The 17436-nt window shown below is 36.0% G+C and overlaps 1 protein-coding gene across 4 annotated transcripts in view; it reads left to right on the forward strand.

Moving 5' to 3' along the window:
- The window catches only part of LOC120091084 (probable polyribonucleotide nucleotidyltransferase 1, chloroplastic), a 40032-nt gene that overhangs the window by 3943 nt on the left and 18653 nt on the right, over positions 1 to 17436 (forward strand). For 2 of the 4 annotated variants that reach the window (XR_005485651.1, XM_039048915.1), the window contains exons 3-10: positions 90 to 196; positions 288 to 330; positions 2036 to 2119; positions 3494 to 3558; positions 4075 to 4231; positions 15521 to 15577; positions 16507 to 16620; positions 17035 to 17298. Coding sequence is in view for 1 of the 4 variants with exons in the window: in XM_039048915.1 (XP_038904843.1) it covers positions 90 to 196; positions 288 to 330; positions 2036 to 2119; positions 3494 to 3558; positions 4075 to 4231; positions 15521 to 15577; positions 16507 to 16620; positions 17035 to 17298 (891 nt within the window). In the remaining 3 variants the exon portion in view is untranslated. Of the gene's footprint in view, positions 1 to 89; positions 197 to 287; positions 331 to 1771; positions 1855 to 2035; positions 2120 to 3493; positions 3559 to 4074; positions 4232 to 15520; positions 15578 to 16506; positions 16621 to 17034; positions 17299 to 17436 lie in introns of those variants that run through there. The other 2 variants (XR_005485652.1, XR_005485653.1) reach the window with 2 other exon arrangements.

The raw sequence follows: 17436 nt of genomic DNA on the forward strand, positions 1-17436 counted from the left end.
TCCACACGCACAAGGAACTGATTTTATCTTTACTTCCTTCAAATTAGTTGATTAGGAGAAACTAACACATTTGAATTCTATATCTTCAGATTGTTTATACAACTGTTTGTTTGGCTGATACACCAAGTGAACCTTCAGATTTCTTTCCTCTTTCTGTTAATTATCAAGAACGTTTTTCTGCAGCAGGTCGGACTAGGTCTGCCTTGCACTCCTTCCTTCTTGTTTCCTATTGTTACATGTATTGTTTTCTAGTTTGATATATAACCTCATATATACCATTGGCTCAGTGGAGGATTCTTCAAACGAGAAGGAAGAGCAAGAGATCATGAGGTATTCTTTTTGCTGTATTTTTTTAATTTTTCCTGTTTTAAAAAAAAACATTGTTTCAAATAAGAACATAATATTCTAGCTTAAATTTCTTTGCGATGACTGACGAGGTTGGCGATGTAGATTAATCATGGGCTACATTAGAGCTATTTTAATCATGATAAGATGCAAATATATGAAGTAAATATTTTAGGCAAAAGGAGTTGCAAGAAAAAAGCTCAACAGGAGATTTGTGCCAGTGCATATTTGAACATTTTTAAACAAGAAACAAATTTTTTAGTGAGCAGTGAAAGATTACTTGATAATACCCGTTATACCAAATATATATATATTTTTAATAAGAAACAAATTTCATTGATGTATGAAATTTACAAAAAAGGCCAAAGGCCAAGCCAATGGAGTTACAAAAGAGATCTCCAATGGGTCAAGAGGGAAGAAAGGGTATACGATTTAAAAGAAGAATTGCATTTACACCAACTCACAGCATGAAAGATGATGAGTTCACGAAAATTAACAAAAGAGCTTACAATATTACATGCATGACAAACTCCCAAATGGAACTTACAAAAACCAACCCCAAGTTGTGTTAATTGTAGGAGTATGGTTGTATATTTTTATTTTTTAAAACGAAGAACCAACTTTCATTAAGAAAAAAATAGAAGAATACAAGAGTATCTAAAAAAACCAAGCTCCCCCACACCCACTGTGCAATCCACCGTCTACGTGCTATCAATTTACCCTTCTCTCAAATGGTTTGTTTTCGACTTAAGACTAAATTGATTCTTAGCTCGTTCTCAATATTTTTGCTCATTAACTTTCTTCTTTACTCATTTTCAACCCATTGTCATGGAGATTCTTTCGTTTATTTCTCCTAGGGCAATAAGTTAATTATTTTTTCAAAAAGGAAATGGAACTTTTGGTTGAAATAATAAAAAGAGATTAATGCTCAAAATACAATGAGACACACAAAACAAAACAAAAGGAAGAAATCAATGAATGCAAAACAAAATACATAATATCTAGGCTGGAAAAGCAAAAGCATTCCAATTTAGACTTAAATCTTGGACGGAGAAATTGGCATATTGCTTTGGTAGAGAACACCAAGTGGATGCAATATGCATTAATCCAAGCAATTTCAAAACGATCTAACCATGTGAAAGACTTTTCTCGAAAAACCCTTTGATTCATTTCGAACCATAATTCAACAAGTAAGGCTTTAACTGCGTTTGATTATAGCAACTGACCAATAGCAATAAGTCAACTAAGTTTGGTATTTCTTTGTTCAATTCATGGATATATTGTGCCACCTGCTGTGATTATGTCCCTTCCAAATTATTTTTTGCGTTTAATTGATAACTTCATTGCATAGGCTTTCCACCAATCTTGATCGCTGGCTAATATCTTGGTAGATTATGTATAACTTTTTGCTTGATTGATTGGACAGAATCTGTTCTTGAATAGTCACAAAAAAGAACAGCAATGATTTTGGGATAGTTAGGTCCTTGAGGCTCCCTCTTGGGCTCTGTGGTAGGCCTTTTTGTAACTACGAGTCTCTTCCATTTGTAACTATCCAGCCTTTGTAACCCTTTTTCTATTTGTTGGCTTCTTACATTGTAAATTTCATTTTGATCAATTGCTCTGTTTGTCATGAAGAAAAAAAACTATTTTCTTCTCATCATTCTGTTGTTATTATTATTATTTTTTTCAGGTTCTCATTTGTAGATTGATTGATAGGCCCATTCGTCCAACTATGCTCAAAGGTTTTTACCATGAAACGCAGATATTATCTTGGGTATGAGTTTAAGCTTAATGATACTATTAATTTTCATTTTTTCTTTATTTATGAAAAGAATTGGCTTTCATGGGAAAAATGAAAGAATATTTTAAATCACCAATCAACTCAAAAGCTTAAGTTGATGGGTTACGGTAAATTCAATTATATCAATACTTCAACATTCTCTCTCACTTGTGGCCTTAGAAATTTATAGAAATGCCAACTGGTGGATATCAAATATACACACACACACATAATATTCTTTATAAGAAACAACAAAAGTATCATTCAAAAAGGCCTAAAAACAATAGCCTAAAGGCTGGGATGAGAGAGCCCCCACCAAGGAACCACTTACAAAGAGCTTTCTAGTGAAGAAGAATCAAGGCTATAGGAATATCCCGAAAGAATTTAATTTACTATAGCTGTGACACCACCAAGAATTCCTTTTTTTTTTTTTTTGTTTCCTTTTCTTTATATAAATTATAAATAAGAAACAAATTTCAATGATGTATGAAATTTACAAAAGAAGGGCTCATGTCCGAAGTAATGGAGTTACAAAAGAATTCTCCAATTGGTCAAAAGAGAGGTGAGAGAGTAAGATCTAATGTCGTGCCTTTACACAAATTCATAGCATGGAAAATATTTTTATTTTATTTTATTTTTTGGAAAACGATACTTAACTTTTCATTTAGGATCATAAGAGTTTTCCTTATCTTGTAAAAGGCGGTTGTTTCGTTCCTCCCACGTAATCTACAAAAAAGCACGAATGAGATTCACTCATAGGATTCTCTTCTCATCACAATGGATAAAAATATTTAGGTTGATCTAAATAGTGACCAGAGATCTAAGCTTCTAATAGAGTTAATTCTAGCAACATGAGCTGACATATGTTGATAATCAATCTCATATGTTTGGGTAAACAATTTTATTGTTATTTTGATTTTATATCTCCCAACATTACCATTAATATTACATTTTATGATAACTACTTATCTATATTTCATTATTTTCTTGATAAGATTATTACTTTCCACTCCATCTCGAAGCATTTATCTTCTAATTTGGATCATCTAAAACATTTTGTATATTCCTTGGGAGAAACAAGTTAGCTGTCCTCGAAGAAAAGCTTTATGGATATTTAACCATATCTAATATGAGAAATAATCTGGAATGAGATATTTAGTGCAATTTCGAGCGCTTTTTCTCATAGTTATGCATTTCGAACTTTTTTATAACTTCCTCGGCTTTCTTTTATAATATGTTTATTTAATGAAATCATCTCTCATCTGAAGAAGAAGAAGAAAAAAGAAGCTATAGTGTAGTGTATCATATAGGTTTTTTTTTCCCCCCCCCCCATCAACAAGAACAATTGGCTTTTACATATTCTTACAGGTTTTGAGTTATGATGGTCTGCACACCCCTGATTGTTTGGCAATTACAGCAGCTGGAATAGCAGTGTAAGTCTGTCATCTTTTTGTTTTATCACCATCTTTTTAACTAGAACAAGAGACAAAACTTTTAACCGATGATATGAAAAGAACTAATACTCAAGGGATACAAACTCCACGAGGGAGTGAAAAACTAACATAAAAAAAACAAGTGAACATAAAATAACAGAAAAAGACATAAAAAAATATAACAAGACCCTATTAAGCAGCGATAAAGGCAGCCCAATTTAAGTTGATATCTTGAAGAGAGTAACCAAAGTGATGCATTGAGGCAAACTGATTCAAAGATGTTCGAATAAGTGCTATGTTTATCTTAAAAAATTTGCATGTTCCTTTCCATCCACATGCTAGAAAGGAGAGCTTTAACCACATTTATCCAAAGTAGATGAGACTTTAAAGAGAAAAGAGGACCCACAACTAACTGAAGAATATTGTTTTATCACTTTTTCTGCCGACATTTATGTTGCGCATACATTTTCATGTCAGTCTTCCCATTTCTAAATCATCACGGTTCAAAATGTACAGTGCGCTCTCAGAAGTTCCTAATTCAAAAGCAGTTGCTGGAGTTCGAATTGGTCTTGTCGGCGACAAGTTTATTGTTAATCCAACTACCAAAGAGATGGAAGATTCTGAGCTTGATTTAGTACTTGCTGGCACAGATAGTGCAATATTGATGATAGAGGCAAGTCCAATTTTTAAGCTTTCTGAAAGGGTGAATTTTGTGTTCCTACTCTTTGTGCTCCCTACATCCTTCAGTACAATTTACATTTCATACGGAATATTGTATTTACAAACAAATTTGATGCATGTGTGATCTTTATGTTTTATTTCTATTTTTTTTTCAATATGACATTATTCATCTATGAAAATTTCAAAGAATGGTAAATAAACTCCACTTGGTGTTCCAAGATTTTTTTAAGAAAGGACTTGTTAACGCGAGCCTGAATGAAACATACATATGTCTTATCACCAAAAAGATTGATGCTTGATCAATGGGTGACTACATACCCATAAGCCTTATATCTTGCCAATACAAGATCATTACTAGGGTCCTTTCAGAGTGATTCAAGAAAGTTCTGCTACACATTATTACTCATTATCAATCTGCTTTTGTGGAGGTCCGACAGATTCTTGATGCATCTTTGATTGTGACGAGATCATTGACGACTATGCCAGAAGAAAGAAACAGGGGATTGTGGTTAAGATTGATACTGAGAAGGCCTTTGATAAAGTCGACTGGGATTTCCTCGATCTTGTTCTTAAGGCAAAGGGCTACACTTGTCAAAAGTGGATTAGGGGTTGTATCTCTTCATCAAATTTCTCTATTTTGATTAATGGTTGCCCTAGAGGTAAGATTCGAGCGTCGCACAGTCTTAGGCAAGGTGATCCCTTGTCACCCTTTCCTTTTTGTCATCATTATGGATTGCTTTAGTAGAATGTTGATTGAGGCTAGTTCCAAAGGACTGATTAAAGGTTTTAGCATTGGGACTAGCTCTCTATAGGCCCATCTTCTCTTTGCCGATGACGCCATCCTTTTTATAGATTTTTTTTTGAACAAGAAACAAACCACTTCATTAAGATAATGAAAGATGTTACAAGTAAAAAGAAGGAAACAAACATAAAGTGCAAAACAATCCAATACACTAAAAAGCGCAAAAAGGATTAGCAAATGCACCAGGACATCTCAACTAGGTTGACACCTCCCTAGCATTCTCATCATCTCCTAGAAGGACTAGAAACCATAGCTAAGTACAAAATGAAGAGGACCTTGCATATGACAAGGCTTACAACCGAAGGATAAACTGAAAATTAAACTGAAAAATAATAACGAGCACTATGCTGTTACAAAATCAAGAGAACGGGAAAATGAAGGCATTCCAATTGAGGTTGATGTCTTGTAAAGAGAAGTCTTGAAAAGCTTTGGAAAGAGAGCACCAAGAGGAGGCATTGATATGGGTGATATCAAATTTAAAGGAGCTAGTAGAAGCTTTGTCTTGAAACACTTTTTGATTCCTTTCAAACCAAATTTCTGATAATAAAGCTTTAACTGCGTTGGTCTAAAGTAATCTTGGCTTCTTCTTTAAATATGGGCCGATCAAGAGTTGAAGCACATTAGCCTTAAAATCATTATCAAGAACCTAGCTGACATTAAAGCACTTAAAAAGAGATGTCCAACAATTTTCTACAAAAACACACTGAAAGAACAAGTGTAAGAGAGATTCTGAGTTTACCCAACAAAGATAGCAAATCTATGGAGAAATATAGTGAGTAGGTAACTTCCTTTGGAGGATATCTGCACTGTTAAGTGAGCCATTCAACATGATCCAAATCAGTATATTTACCCTTCTAGGACTCTTGGACTTCCATAAGGCTGATTCTAGTAGCTGACCAATTGGGGAGGAGAATGATAGATGCTTTACAAGAGACTTGACCAAGAAACACCCACTTGGTTCTAAAGACCACCGTCTTTTATCAGGAATCGAATTAAGTTTCGGTGATAGAGTTTTCCAGTCAGGAGTTGGAAGTTTTCTGCCTCTTCATCCTTTAACAGTCTTCTAAAATGAAAAGTCCAAGAGGTTGAAATCTCATCCCAATAATCTTGTAATTAACCTTCGGGTTTGGTGGAGATGGAGAAGAGATTAGGGAATGAGATTTTTAGAGGAACCAAATCCAACCAAGGATCACTCCAAAAGCTTATCTTTTCACCGTTACCAACTTTGAAGGCTGCCAAGGAATCCACTTTTAACCAAAATCTTGAAATATTAATCCATGGGCTTCTAAGGCTGCTGGAAAATTTACCATTGGTATGCCAACCAAACTTACTTCTTCCTTGAATGCCGATAATTACTTTCCTCCAAAGTGAGTTTTCCTCAATGATGAACCTCCACCCCCATTTTGCTAGAAGGCTCTGATTTCTGAGTTTCAAGCACCCAATGCCGAGACCACCATCTTCTTGGGATCGTGAAACTATGCTCCATTTAACCAAATGATTTATTTTGTTTTCGGAATGCCCTTCCCAAAAAAAATTCCTCAATGTTCTTTCTAGAGTTCGAATCACCTTTTCTGGCATCTGAAAAAGTGACATATAGTAAGTTGGTATATGAGAAAGAACCGACTTACATAGGGTGGCGCGACCTCCTCTTGAAAGGTTGTATCTCTTCCATTTGTCCAATTTGCTTTGGACTTTGTCAATCACTGGTTGCCAAAAAGCTAGTTGTTTAGGGTAGCCCCTTAGAGGAAGGCCAAGGTACATAAATGGGAGATAGACAGCCTTGCAATTTAGGATGACAGCTTTTGATTGTAACTTGAAATGGTCTATATTGATGCCACATAAAGATGATTTTTCCTAATTGACCTTTAACCCCGAACACCACTCAAATAATTCAAGTATTTTCTTTAGGTTGCTAAGCTTTTTTTTGTCATCTTGGCAAAAAATTAGAGTATCATCCGCAAATTGCAAAAGAGAAACAAGAATTCTGTCTTTGCCAACAATAAAGCCTTCAAACTTGCCTTTTTCTTGAAGCTGGGATAGTAGTGCATTTAAGACTTCACTGACTAGTAGAAATAAGAAAGGAGAAATAGGGTCACCTTGCCTTATTCCTCTTGAAGCTTGAATTCTACCACGAGGTCTTTCATTTATGAAAATTGAGAATTTTGTGTTAGAAATACAGCCCATCATTCACATAATTCATCTTAAGTCAAAATTCTTTTCAACCAGGATTTTTTCAAGAAACTCCCAATCAACCCGATCAAAGGCCTTTTCTAAATCAAGTTTTAAAATCCACCATTTTTTCCCCTTGGAACAGTAGTCTTCAACCACTTCATTTGCAATAAGAATTGGGTCTAATATTTGTCTTCCTTCAATAAAAGCACTTTGTGAAGCCTCTATTATACTTGGCATTATCTTTTTCAATCTTTCCACGAACACTTTAGCTACTAATTTGTAAGACAAAGTAGTTAGGCTTATTGGCCTGAAATCACATACCCGAGCAGCATCCTTTTTCTTCTGAATGAGGCTGATGAAGTTTTCTTTTATACATGAATTTAACTTTCCATTGTTGTCGAAATCTTCAAAAAGTTCTAGGAATTTATCCTTGAAGAAATCCCAAAATTTGAGAAGGAATTCAGCCGTAAAACCATCCGGTCCAGGGGCCTTATTTTTACCTAACAGGTTTAGGGCAAATTTCATCTCTACTAAAGAGAACCTTGCTGTCAGCTTTGCATTATCAGCAGTAGACACTTTGGACCATTTCAGGTTGAAAGGGACTGTTCTTTGACCTGGAAACTTGTTGTATAGAATGGAGTAGAAATCTAAGATGAGGTCTTCAATCTCTTTGAAAGAATTGGTTGCTACTCCTTGATCATTTCTGAGCTCAGAAATTAGATTCCTTTTTTTTTTTGCATCCAGAAATCTGTGGAAGAATTTTGTATTTTCATCCCTTAAACTTAGCCAATTCAGCTTGCTTTTTTGTCTTAGATTTCTTTCGTCTGTTCTATAAAGGGAAGAAAGTTCAGCCATCAACGCATTTCTCAAACTTCTGTTTGAATCTGTTAAACCATGAGCTTCTACTTGTTGATCAATTTCCTCTAATTTTCTTAATAACACTCCCTCACTTGATTTTCTTGCTGTCTCAAAATCTACATGCCAAGCTTTAAGGGCTGTTTTAACTTTTCTTAGCTTCATAAAGATGACAAATCCAGCCCAACCTTGCTAAACACCCATTGACAAAGTATCTTTAAGAATTTTATAGCTTTCTACTATAGATAACCAACTGTTACAAAATCTGAAGGGAGATAGCCCCCATTCAAACGATCCGGCTTCAAGAAGAATTGGAAAATGGTTTGAACATGTTCTTGCCAATCTTACTACTCTAGTATTTGCAAAGGTATCATCCTAAGTATTTGAGACCAAAAATCTGTCAAGAAGTGAAGAAGAAGTTGGAAGACCTTCTATTGACCAAGTAAAATGGCCATTACCAAGGGGGATTTCCAATAATTTTGTTGAATCTATAAATTTATTAAACTTCTTCATCCCTTTTGTTAATCTCCCTGTTGGATTTCTTTCTTGAATCCTTCTTTGAAATCTCCTCCAATACACCAAGACTCACAACAATACCCTGAAAGTGAATATAATTCCTGCCAAATATGATTTCTTTCTTTGTAATCCGTAGGACCATAAACATTTGTGACCCAACTTGTTTTCTTGCATAATGTAATGCACTTAATTGGTAATGAATGGCCTCCCTTAAGAACTTCTATCACAGTGATCTTGCTTTCATCCCACATGGTTAACAAGCCTCCTGAATGACCTTGTGCTTCCACATACTCCCACCCTATGTCTTTGGAACTCCAAATTTCTTTTATAAATCTGATGTCAAAAGATTTTTTCTTGGTTTTTTGGATCATGATCAAATCCGGGTTGACTTTTCTGACACATCGTTTTACTACCAATCTTTTGGAGGCATCACCCATGCCTCTAGTATTCCATGAAATGATTTTCATGGTGTGTTCTTGTAATTAACCCAAGATCAATCCACAATCCTCTACCAATGAAATCAGATTGCTGGGAATATCTCCTTTATCGATGGGCTTAATGCAAGAATTGATGATACTAACTGTATTAAGTTTTTCTTCAGGTTGAAACAAACAGTGCAAGTCTTGTTGCTGCTCATAAGCAAGGTACTCTTCTTCTTGGAGGAAGTCAGGGACTAGATTGCCACTCTCATCATTACTAATACTGAGCAGGGAGTCTTCATCTGAGTCATAGCCTTTGAAATCTTCGGTTGGAGGATCAGATAAGCCTCTTATAAAGGCTACTTGTGAGTCTCGGACTTTGAAATTTTGAAAGGAGAAGGAGTAGGGATGAGAGGGAGAAGATACTGACTTGGAAGAAGTGCCGGAGGGTAGTTGTACCTTGATGCAACAATTCTCTAATATGTCTACATTCAACAAAGAAGTCCAGCCGTTTTGGAAGGAGGTTTTCTTTCTTATGAAGTGTTTTCGAAAAGGTTTTAAAATGGAATCATTGCTTGTATTTTTTGGATTAATTTCGAGTAAGGGAGAGGATGAGGAAATGCCACCTAATGAATCTTTTCGTAATGATTCGTAGGTGTGAATGGGAGTGGCAGAAAGTGATGATTGACCTTCTGTATGGGCGGGAAAATCACCTGACACCTTGGAGGCCAAAATACTACCGCACGGAGGGGCTGCGGCTTTCAGATGGACTTTTTGGTTGTCCATTATTAAAAATTCTCCTTGCTTTAATGAAATAGATTGTTGGACTTCCTCGGAATATAAATTTAAATTGGCGGCTGCTGGGATTCTGAGAGAGGAGATTAAGTGGGCCATTGGTAGTGTAGAAACCGTTGGACTTCCTTTGGAATGAGTTGGATTTTCTAGAGGTTCTCGCCTCAATAAATGAACCTCCTTCTCTCCTCTTAATGACTCCTCTTCTTTTTCTTTCTTTTTGTTCACACTAAACCGGTTAGGGGAAATTCCGGATTGGTCTTCACCAATATTAGCTTCCGGTGGGCTGGCTTCTCTTCCATCCATCTGAAAAGCCACCGAAGTCAACTTTTTTGATGGGGAAGTTCCTTGAATCTCCTTTTCCAGTTGTTTGATACCTTTCATCGCAGTTTGGGACAAAATTTCCTTTGAAAACAGGGGATTTCTGGAGAAGTTCAAATGATTGTCTGCTGTCTTGAGGAAGGACCATTGCTCAGCCTCATTTGAATTACATAATCTTTCATCTATCAATACTTGATTAAATCTAGCCTTGTTTACCGGATTTGAGAGATTCTTTTCACTAAAAAACATCTTGGCCTTCTTTGGAGGGTTTAGGAATTCAATATCACCAAAATGTAGGAAGATGCTTCCCCTGTTTTCATCTGAGATTTCTAGAGTTGCTGATAGAAACCCACATAAATTTTTCTTAACATGAATTCTAGCTTCTACCACATTTAGAAGGTTTAAAGTTTCTATGGCAATGGCTTCTAATCCACCAAAATATGCACCAATTGCTTCGAATATTTGCTTGCACCAAAATTCTAATGGTAGATTTTTAATTGAAATCCAACCTCCATATCCTTTAACTACCCTTGGCCGACTGTGTAAGTTGGTGTTCCACCTTTCAAGCTTTAGGTGAAGATGTCCTATTTTTTGCCACACACCCGGATGCTCAATCAAATCTTCCAAATTCCCCTTTTCCAGCTTTAATAAGGCTGATTCCGCTGAAAGAGGATTGATGAAAATTTTTGAATTGGACCACTGCCTTAGTACCTCTGAAACTTCCGTCCATTCATTGAATTCACAAAAATGGCTGACTATCCACAATTTACTAAAATCTTCTTTGAGGACATCTTGGTATTTTTGAACCCAAAAATTAGTTTTGCTCTGTTTTTTGGTGCTCTGAAGGGGCAGGGGACTCTGTTTGAAAAAACAGACTTAACCATAGACTTTCTTCCCCTTACTATGTCTGCATATGAGTTTGGGACTAAGAGGGGGTTTTTTGTCACCAGTTCAGCTTTAAAGAGAGACAAAGCATCATTTAACAAGGTAAGGAAAGAATGCCAACTTGAATTAAGAGTTCCTGATGGAACATGAATGAAGAATCATCCTCTAACTGCAGGCCACACTACACATCTTAAAAACCAATTTGAATAGACTCTGATCTTAGAAATCTTGGTTACACCAGAAGCATCTTGATCGCTTTTGACAAAGAAGCTGGATGTTGGAAGTTTCGAAAGGGTTGAGATGTTTTCCACAAAGCAAAGTAGCTGCGATTTTGACAAGGAGATTTTCTTTTTGGCTTCCACATCTTATATGATTATTGAACCAGCTTGGAAGAGGGCACAGAAATGGCTGTCCTTGATTCTACAACTAATAACTTTGATGGCTAAATTAGGCTTGGAAGGGAGGGCTGTCTCTTATACACATCTAGATGTGTATAAGAGACAGAGAGATAGATGAGCCAAGAGTCACAGGGGAGGGCTGAGGTTGGTGGGAATAGGCAAAGCTTGGTCGGAGATGGGGAGAGGGCGCAAAGTTAGGTTTGTCTCTTATACACATCTAGATGTGTATAAGAGAGAGTCACAGGGGAGGGCTGAGGTTGGTGAGAATAGGCAAAGCTTGGTCGGAGATGGGGAGAGGGCGCAAAGTTAGGTTGGAGTGGGGTTCGGAGGGAGGGAAGGGGAGAGAGGAGAGAGCATTTTTTTTTTTTTCCGAGGTCCTTCCTGTGTAGTAATAGTACCCCATGCGATCCTTTTTATAGATAAAAATGATGAAACTATTGATAACGTCTTCGGCCTTATCAAATCATTTGAGAGGGCCTCAGGTCTTAATATAAATCACAACAAGACCAAAATTATGGGTATTTGTTCTACCACTAGTGACTTGGAACCAATTGCTAATAGATATAATTGCAAATTGAGTCATTGGCCTTGCTCCTATCTTGGACTTTTGTTATTTGGTAGGCCAAATCGGTCTCCGTTTGGAATCTTATTATTGAGAAGATTGAGAAAAAACTTCATACTTAGAATCATAATCAGATTCCAAAGGGTGGTCGTCCCACACCCCCTGAAAGCCACATTATCAAATCTCCTCACTTACTACATGTCTTAATAGAAAATGCCCTCTACTGTGGTCAACACTAGGGAGAACTTATACAAAAATTTCCTGTGGAAAGGAGGTTCATCACAACAAGGATCACTTCTTGTTAGTTAGGATAAAGTCACCGGGACTCAAGCACAAGAGGACCTTGGATTACAAAGTTTGATTGATGAAAACCATGCTCTTCTTGCTAAATGGGTTTGGAGATATTATCATGAGGATGGGGCATTATGGAAATAGATTATCGACACTAAATATGGGGTGACTCCTCTTAAGTCATGGCCCAACACCAACTTCCCTAATTATATTAGAAGTCCTTGGAGTACCATCTTGGAGTACATCAATCTTATAAAAGAAAAAGTTACTATTAAAGTGGGAGATGGGAAAAACACTTCTTTTTGGTATCACAGATAGATTAGAGATTCTTCTCTTCCCCGGTTGTTCTATTTGTCTACACAAAAATGGTCTTCCATTCATGATTTGTTGGATGCTAGATAGGGATGGTCTCTTTATTATAGGAGAAACCTCAAGGATGAGGAGATTGAAGAGTGAATTGATCTTATGAGCAGTCTAAATGGTGTCCACCTTTCCAGTATCCTAGTGTCCACCTTTCCACCACCAAGGATACATGGATTTGGCAACTAGGCACCGAAGGCACTTTCTCCACAAAATCCCTTTCCCGTGCATTGGGAATAGATTCAGAGACCTTTGCTCATCCCTTTCATGAAGCCATTTGGGATGATTTTACCAAAAAGGGGTTAGATTCTTCCTATAGGAAGTTAGTCACAATGCCATTGATACATGTGACAGGTTATAGCGGCAGCTCCCCCACATGGCCCTCTCTTTCCACTGCTACCTCATATGCAATTCTGGGCACGATTCATCTAGTCACCTTTTCATCAACTGTCACTTTGCGGAGAGGTTTTGGAAGGAGATCTTCTCCACTTTTGGATGGTACACTGCCTTTCCTAAGGACATTGTCAGTGCCCTCTCTCATACACACTCACTGGACATCCCTTTACCAAACAAAAGAAGATCATATGGATGCATTTGATTTGTGCTTTCTTATGGATTACATAGAAGGAGAGAAACGAGTGCCTTTTCAATGATAGGGAAGCTCTTTTGATTGCTATTTGGACCTTTTATCTTTCATGCTATGAGTTAGTGTAAATGTACATCTTTCTTTAATTCACACCCTTTCTTCTCGATTAACCAATTGGAGACTTCTTTTGTAACTCCTTTGGCTTGGGCTTTGGCCTCCTTTTTGTAAATTTCATACACCAATGAAATTTGTTTCTCATAAAAAAAAAAAAAGACTGATTAAATAGGAGTATGATGATGATAATCTCTAGGGAGGAGGCTAGGTCTAATGCCTAGTAGTTGATTGGTGATTTGACATGGTATTCGATAAGAAGGTATGGTGTTCAAACCCCTTGGAGTGTCGTTTCCTTCTCCATTAATACCGATTTTCGTTTCTACAAATTTTCAAGCTCACTAGTGAGGGGAGTTTTGAAGTATTGATATAATTAAATTTATTGTGTCGCATTAGCTTAAACTTTTGTGTTTAAGTGGTGATTTAACACTCCACTATTTTGTGGGGTATGTGGCTTGAGAGGAATAGGACGGATGTTTGTCAAGAGTCTTTGGTGGAAGTGTGAGAAGTTTAATGGCTTTTCATGGGTGTCCGTGAATCAAATTTCTTGTAATTTGTTGGGTTTATTCTTTTGGACTGAAGTCCGTACTTGGAGGTTGTGTGTGTGTTTTGTTTGTTTGTTTTTTTCTTTTTTTCTTTTTGTTTTTTTTTTAATTTAAAGAAAAGGAAACAAAATGAAAAGAGGCTAATGCTCAAAATACAAGAAAACGAAACAAAACAGGAACTTGCCATGTATGCTTAAAGTAATACAAAGACCAATACATATAATTAAATTGGGAAAAAAAGTATAGTCCCGGTTAAGCATAAGACATGGAAAATTTTGCGAATAGAATGGAGAGAGACACCAAGAAGAAGAAGATTAAACTCTGGCAACTTCAAATCGAACAGGCTAAGGTTGATGCTTGTCTTGAAGAAACAATGGAACCTTGGAAAAGCAACACTCAAAAGAAAAGATATTGAATCCCTTCAGCAACCACCAATCAAATAGAACAAAATGAGGGAGATAAATAGTGCTATGGAAGCTTCCACAGGCCTTAATAGAGAAAAATATCATTTGAATAAGAGGGAACCAAAAGCTTGAGGGAAGAAGTAACGGAAAACAATCTTGAAGGCCATCAAACTTTAGCTATACAGAACAAGGGGAATAATCACTTTTTACCCTCTTAGAAAATCAATAGATGTTTTTCTTTTGATATTCGTGAGTGTCTGGACTAGTTTACGCGCACCTCGACTTATCTCACAGGACAACCCGCCTGACGTTATAACATTTGGGTGTCGAGAAAACTCATAGGAAATTAATTCCTAGGTAGGTAGCCACCATAGATTGAGCCCTTGACCTCTTAGCCATTTATTGAGACTATATCTCCTTTTTTACCACTAGGCCAACCCATGATGGTTTAAAATCAATAGATTTTGAAAAACCATCTCTTCATCATCCTTTATAAACCAACTAAAAAGAGAGAGAATGCAACTCAAAGCAGCTTCCAATGCCATGCATAAACAAAACAAGGGAATCAACTTGCCAAGTTTGCTTATTGCCAACTTGCACTAAAAGAAGCTTTTTTGAAGAAAATGTCCAAAAATTCGCCAAAATAATAATTCGATTTGTTCTCGGAGGTAGTTGAAGAATCCTTTTGCGAGCTCTTTTTTATGCCTTCTTGTACATTCTTTCATTTTACTTAATGAAAGCTTAGTTTCTTATTAAAAATAACGAAGTAAATAAATGAATATATATATGTATATGTAACAACAACAACAAACCAAACCAAATATAGGTGTATGATCTTTGATAATTTTTGGAGCTCTTGTACAAAGGAGTTTTGAAATTATCCTCCCTTTTCGAAACGGAAACTGAACTTTTCATTGATATAATGAAAAGATATAAAAATCTCAAATTATAATAAGTCCAAACCAATAACCAAAATAGAACAGAACAAAGGATCTGAGACGAATTGAGATATCTCAACTAGATTGACACATCCATAGCGTTGACATCATGCCCAATACAAAATACAACCAGAATAGACAAAACAAATTTGAAATTATCCCCCCTTCAAATTTCTCCAAAATAGACCTTTTGAAGTCTCATTTTAGAGTTTTTCCTTTATATCTTTCTTATGAATAAACTATTTTATGTGCTGTGACTTCGGAGTTTGCATTTGTGTTTCCATTTAGCTCAGAATAACAAATGTTATTAAAATATCCTTGCAGGGGTATTGTAATTTTCTACCAGAAGAGATGTTGCTCCAAGCTGTAGAAATTGGGCAGGTTGTTTACTTAATTTAAGTATGTCACTTATTACTGATGTATTTTAAGTTAACTTTTACATTTGTTTAGAATTTGTATGCACACGTGGGGTATTTCTTCTTATTTATTCAATTTGGTGGAATGCGTTATGCAGTCAAACTGTCAAAGTTCCCCACTTTTCTGTCAAGAATTTCCTCAAGTATTGGATTTTATTTGTCCATCGGCCTCTTCTTGCTTTATTAGATTTGATTGTTTGAATGTTTTTCTTTTTCTTCTCTCTCTGTATTCTCTAACAACTATACATGTCAATTGGAGTTTGGTTATAACTTCTGACAACATTCCTCTTGTAAATTCATTCATATGAATGAAGCTGTCTCTATCTAAAAGATTAAAAAAAAAACACTTTTTGGTGCACTATGGAGCACATTTCTTACACTTTCGCCAAGCCTATGATTGTTTTTAACTTATCATAATGTCCTCAAATCAGTTTGATTGTGAACTATTAGTAAACAAGCGTATTCATGTTCTGGTTACACTCCAGTAACTTGGCTCATAAGTTGTTATCTTAGGGTTGGATATTCATCCAAGCTTACATCTATGATTCAAATCATTAAGAGTTCTTTTGTTAATTAAAAGAAGTTCTAAAAAAAAGGAATGTATATGTGGAAGATTTTATCCTGATTTATATTTGATCTTTTGCATGACATTGAGCTTTTGTTGAACTTGTGCACTCAGCTTTTTGGACTGGGATAATGTCATAATGACTATATATGTGTTGTCGTATAAGTGGAAGAATTTGTATGACATTATGATATTTTTATCTTTGACCAGCTGCAGTTAATTTTAAAATGTTACACATTAGTCACCATCTTCCTAAGTTCTGCTTCTCTATGTTGAGGTAGTTTATCTAGTTACCTAAAATAATGATACAAACTCTTTCTTGACATCAGAATGCTGTAACAGCAATTTGCAAAGAGGTGGATTCTTTAGTTAGAGAGCGTGGGAAACCAAAAATGCTCGATGCCATTAAGCTTCCTCCTCCTCAGCTGTATGAACATGTTGAAGTAAGTATTTTGTTTTTCTCTCTCACTGAATAAGGTATCGGCAATCTTCTTTTCCCTCCTAAAAAAATTATGTTCATTGTGTATATTGCATATGGGTTTGAGAGAGTGATACTACTGCTAATAACTTGGTAGTTTTAGGGAATTTTCATGTTAATGATAATTTCCACGACTGTAACTTTCTTCCACAAAAAAAAAAAAAAAAAAGAAAGAAAAAAACACCACGTGATGGTAATGTTACAGTCTGTCAATACAGACCATGTCTGCTTCCAATATTGGAGCTTCCGTGTCTCAAGCCCTCAGAATCTGTGACTTCTAATTTATTATGATTTTAAATGGAAGACATAACATCCGTTTGTTTTGTACAATTCCCTTTATTCATATGCTTGGATGATTGCTAAAATAATATTTTTGTAGGAAATTGCTGGAAATGAGTTAGAAAAAGTTCTGCAAATTAGAAACAAAATTCCCCGACGAAAGGCTCTCTCATCATTAGAAGAAAAAGTTATTACCATATTGACAGAAGAAGGTTACGTCAGTTTAGATGCCACTTCAGGGGGTCTTGAACCCATACCTGATTTGGTGGAGGATGAAGATGAGGATGATGAAGTAGTGGTGGATGGTGAAGTTGATGAAGGTGATGTCCATATTAAACCAACTATACGCAAGCCTATTCCAACAGTAATCCTCATCTCCTTTTACTCTAATTATATTTGGCTGTTTGGATTGTATTTTGTGATTTCTTTTAGTTTTCTCCTGCTCTAACAGTAATCCAATATGATATATGTGTTAGAAACTAAGGTAGTATAGGCTACCTTT

This window comes from Benincasa hispida, chromosome 11 (assembly GCF_009727055.1).
Source record: "Benincasa hispida cultivar B227 chromosome 11, ASM972705v1, whole genome shotgun sequence".
Lineage (NCBI taxonomy): Eukaryota > Viridiplantae > Streptophyta > Magnoliopsida > Cucurbitales > Cucurbitaceae > Benincasa > Benincasa hispida.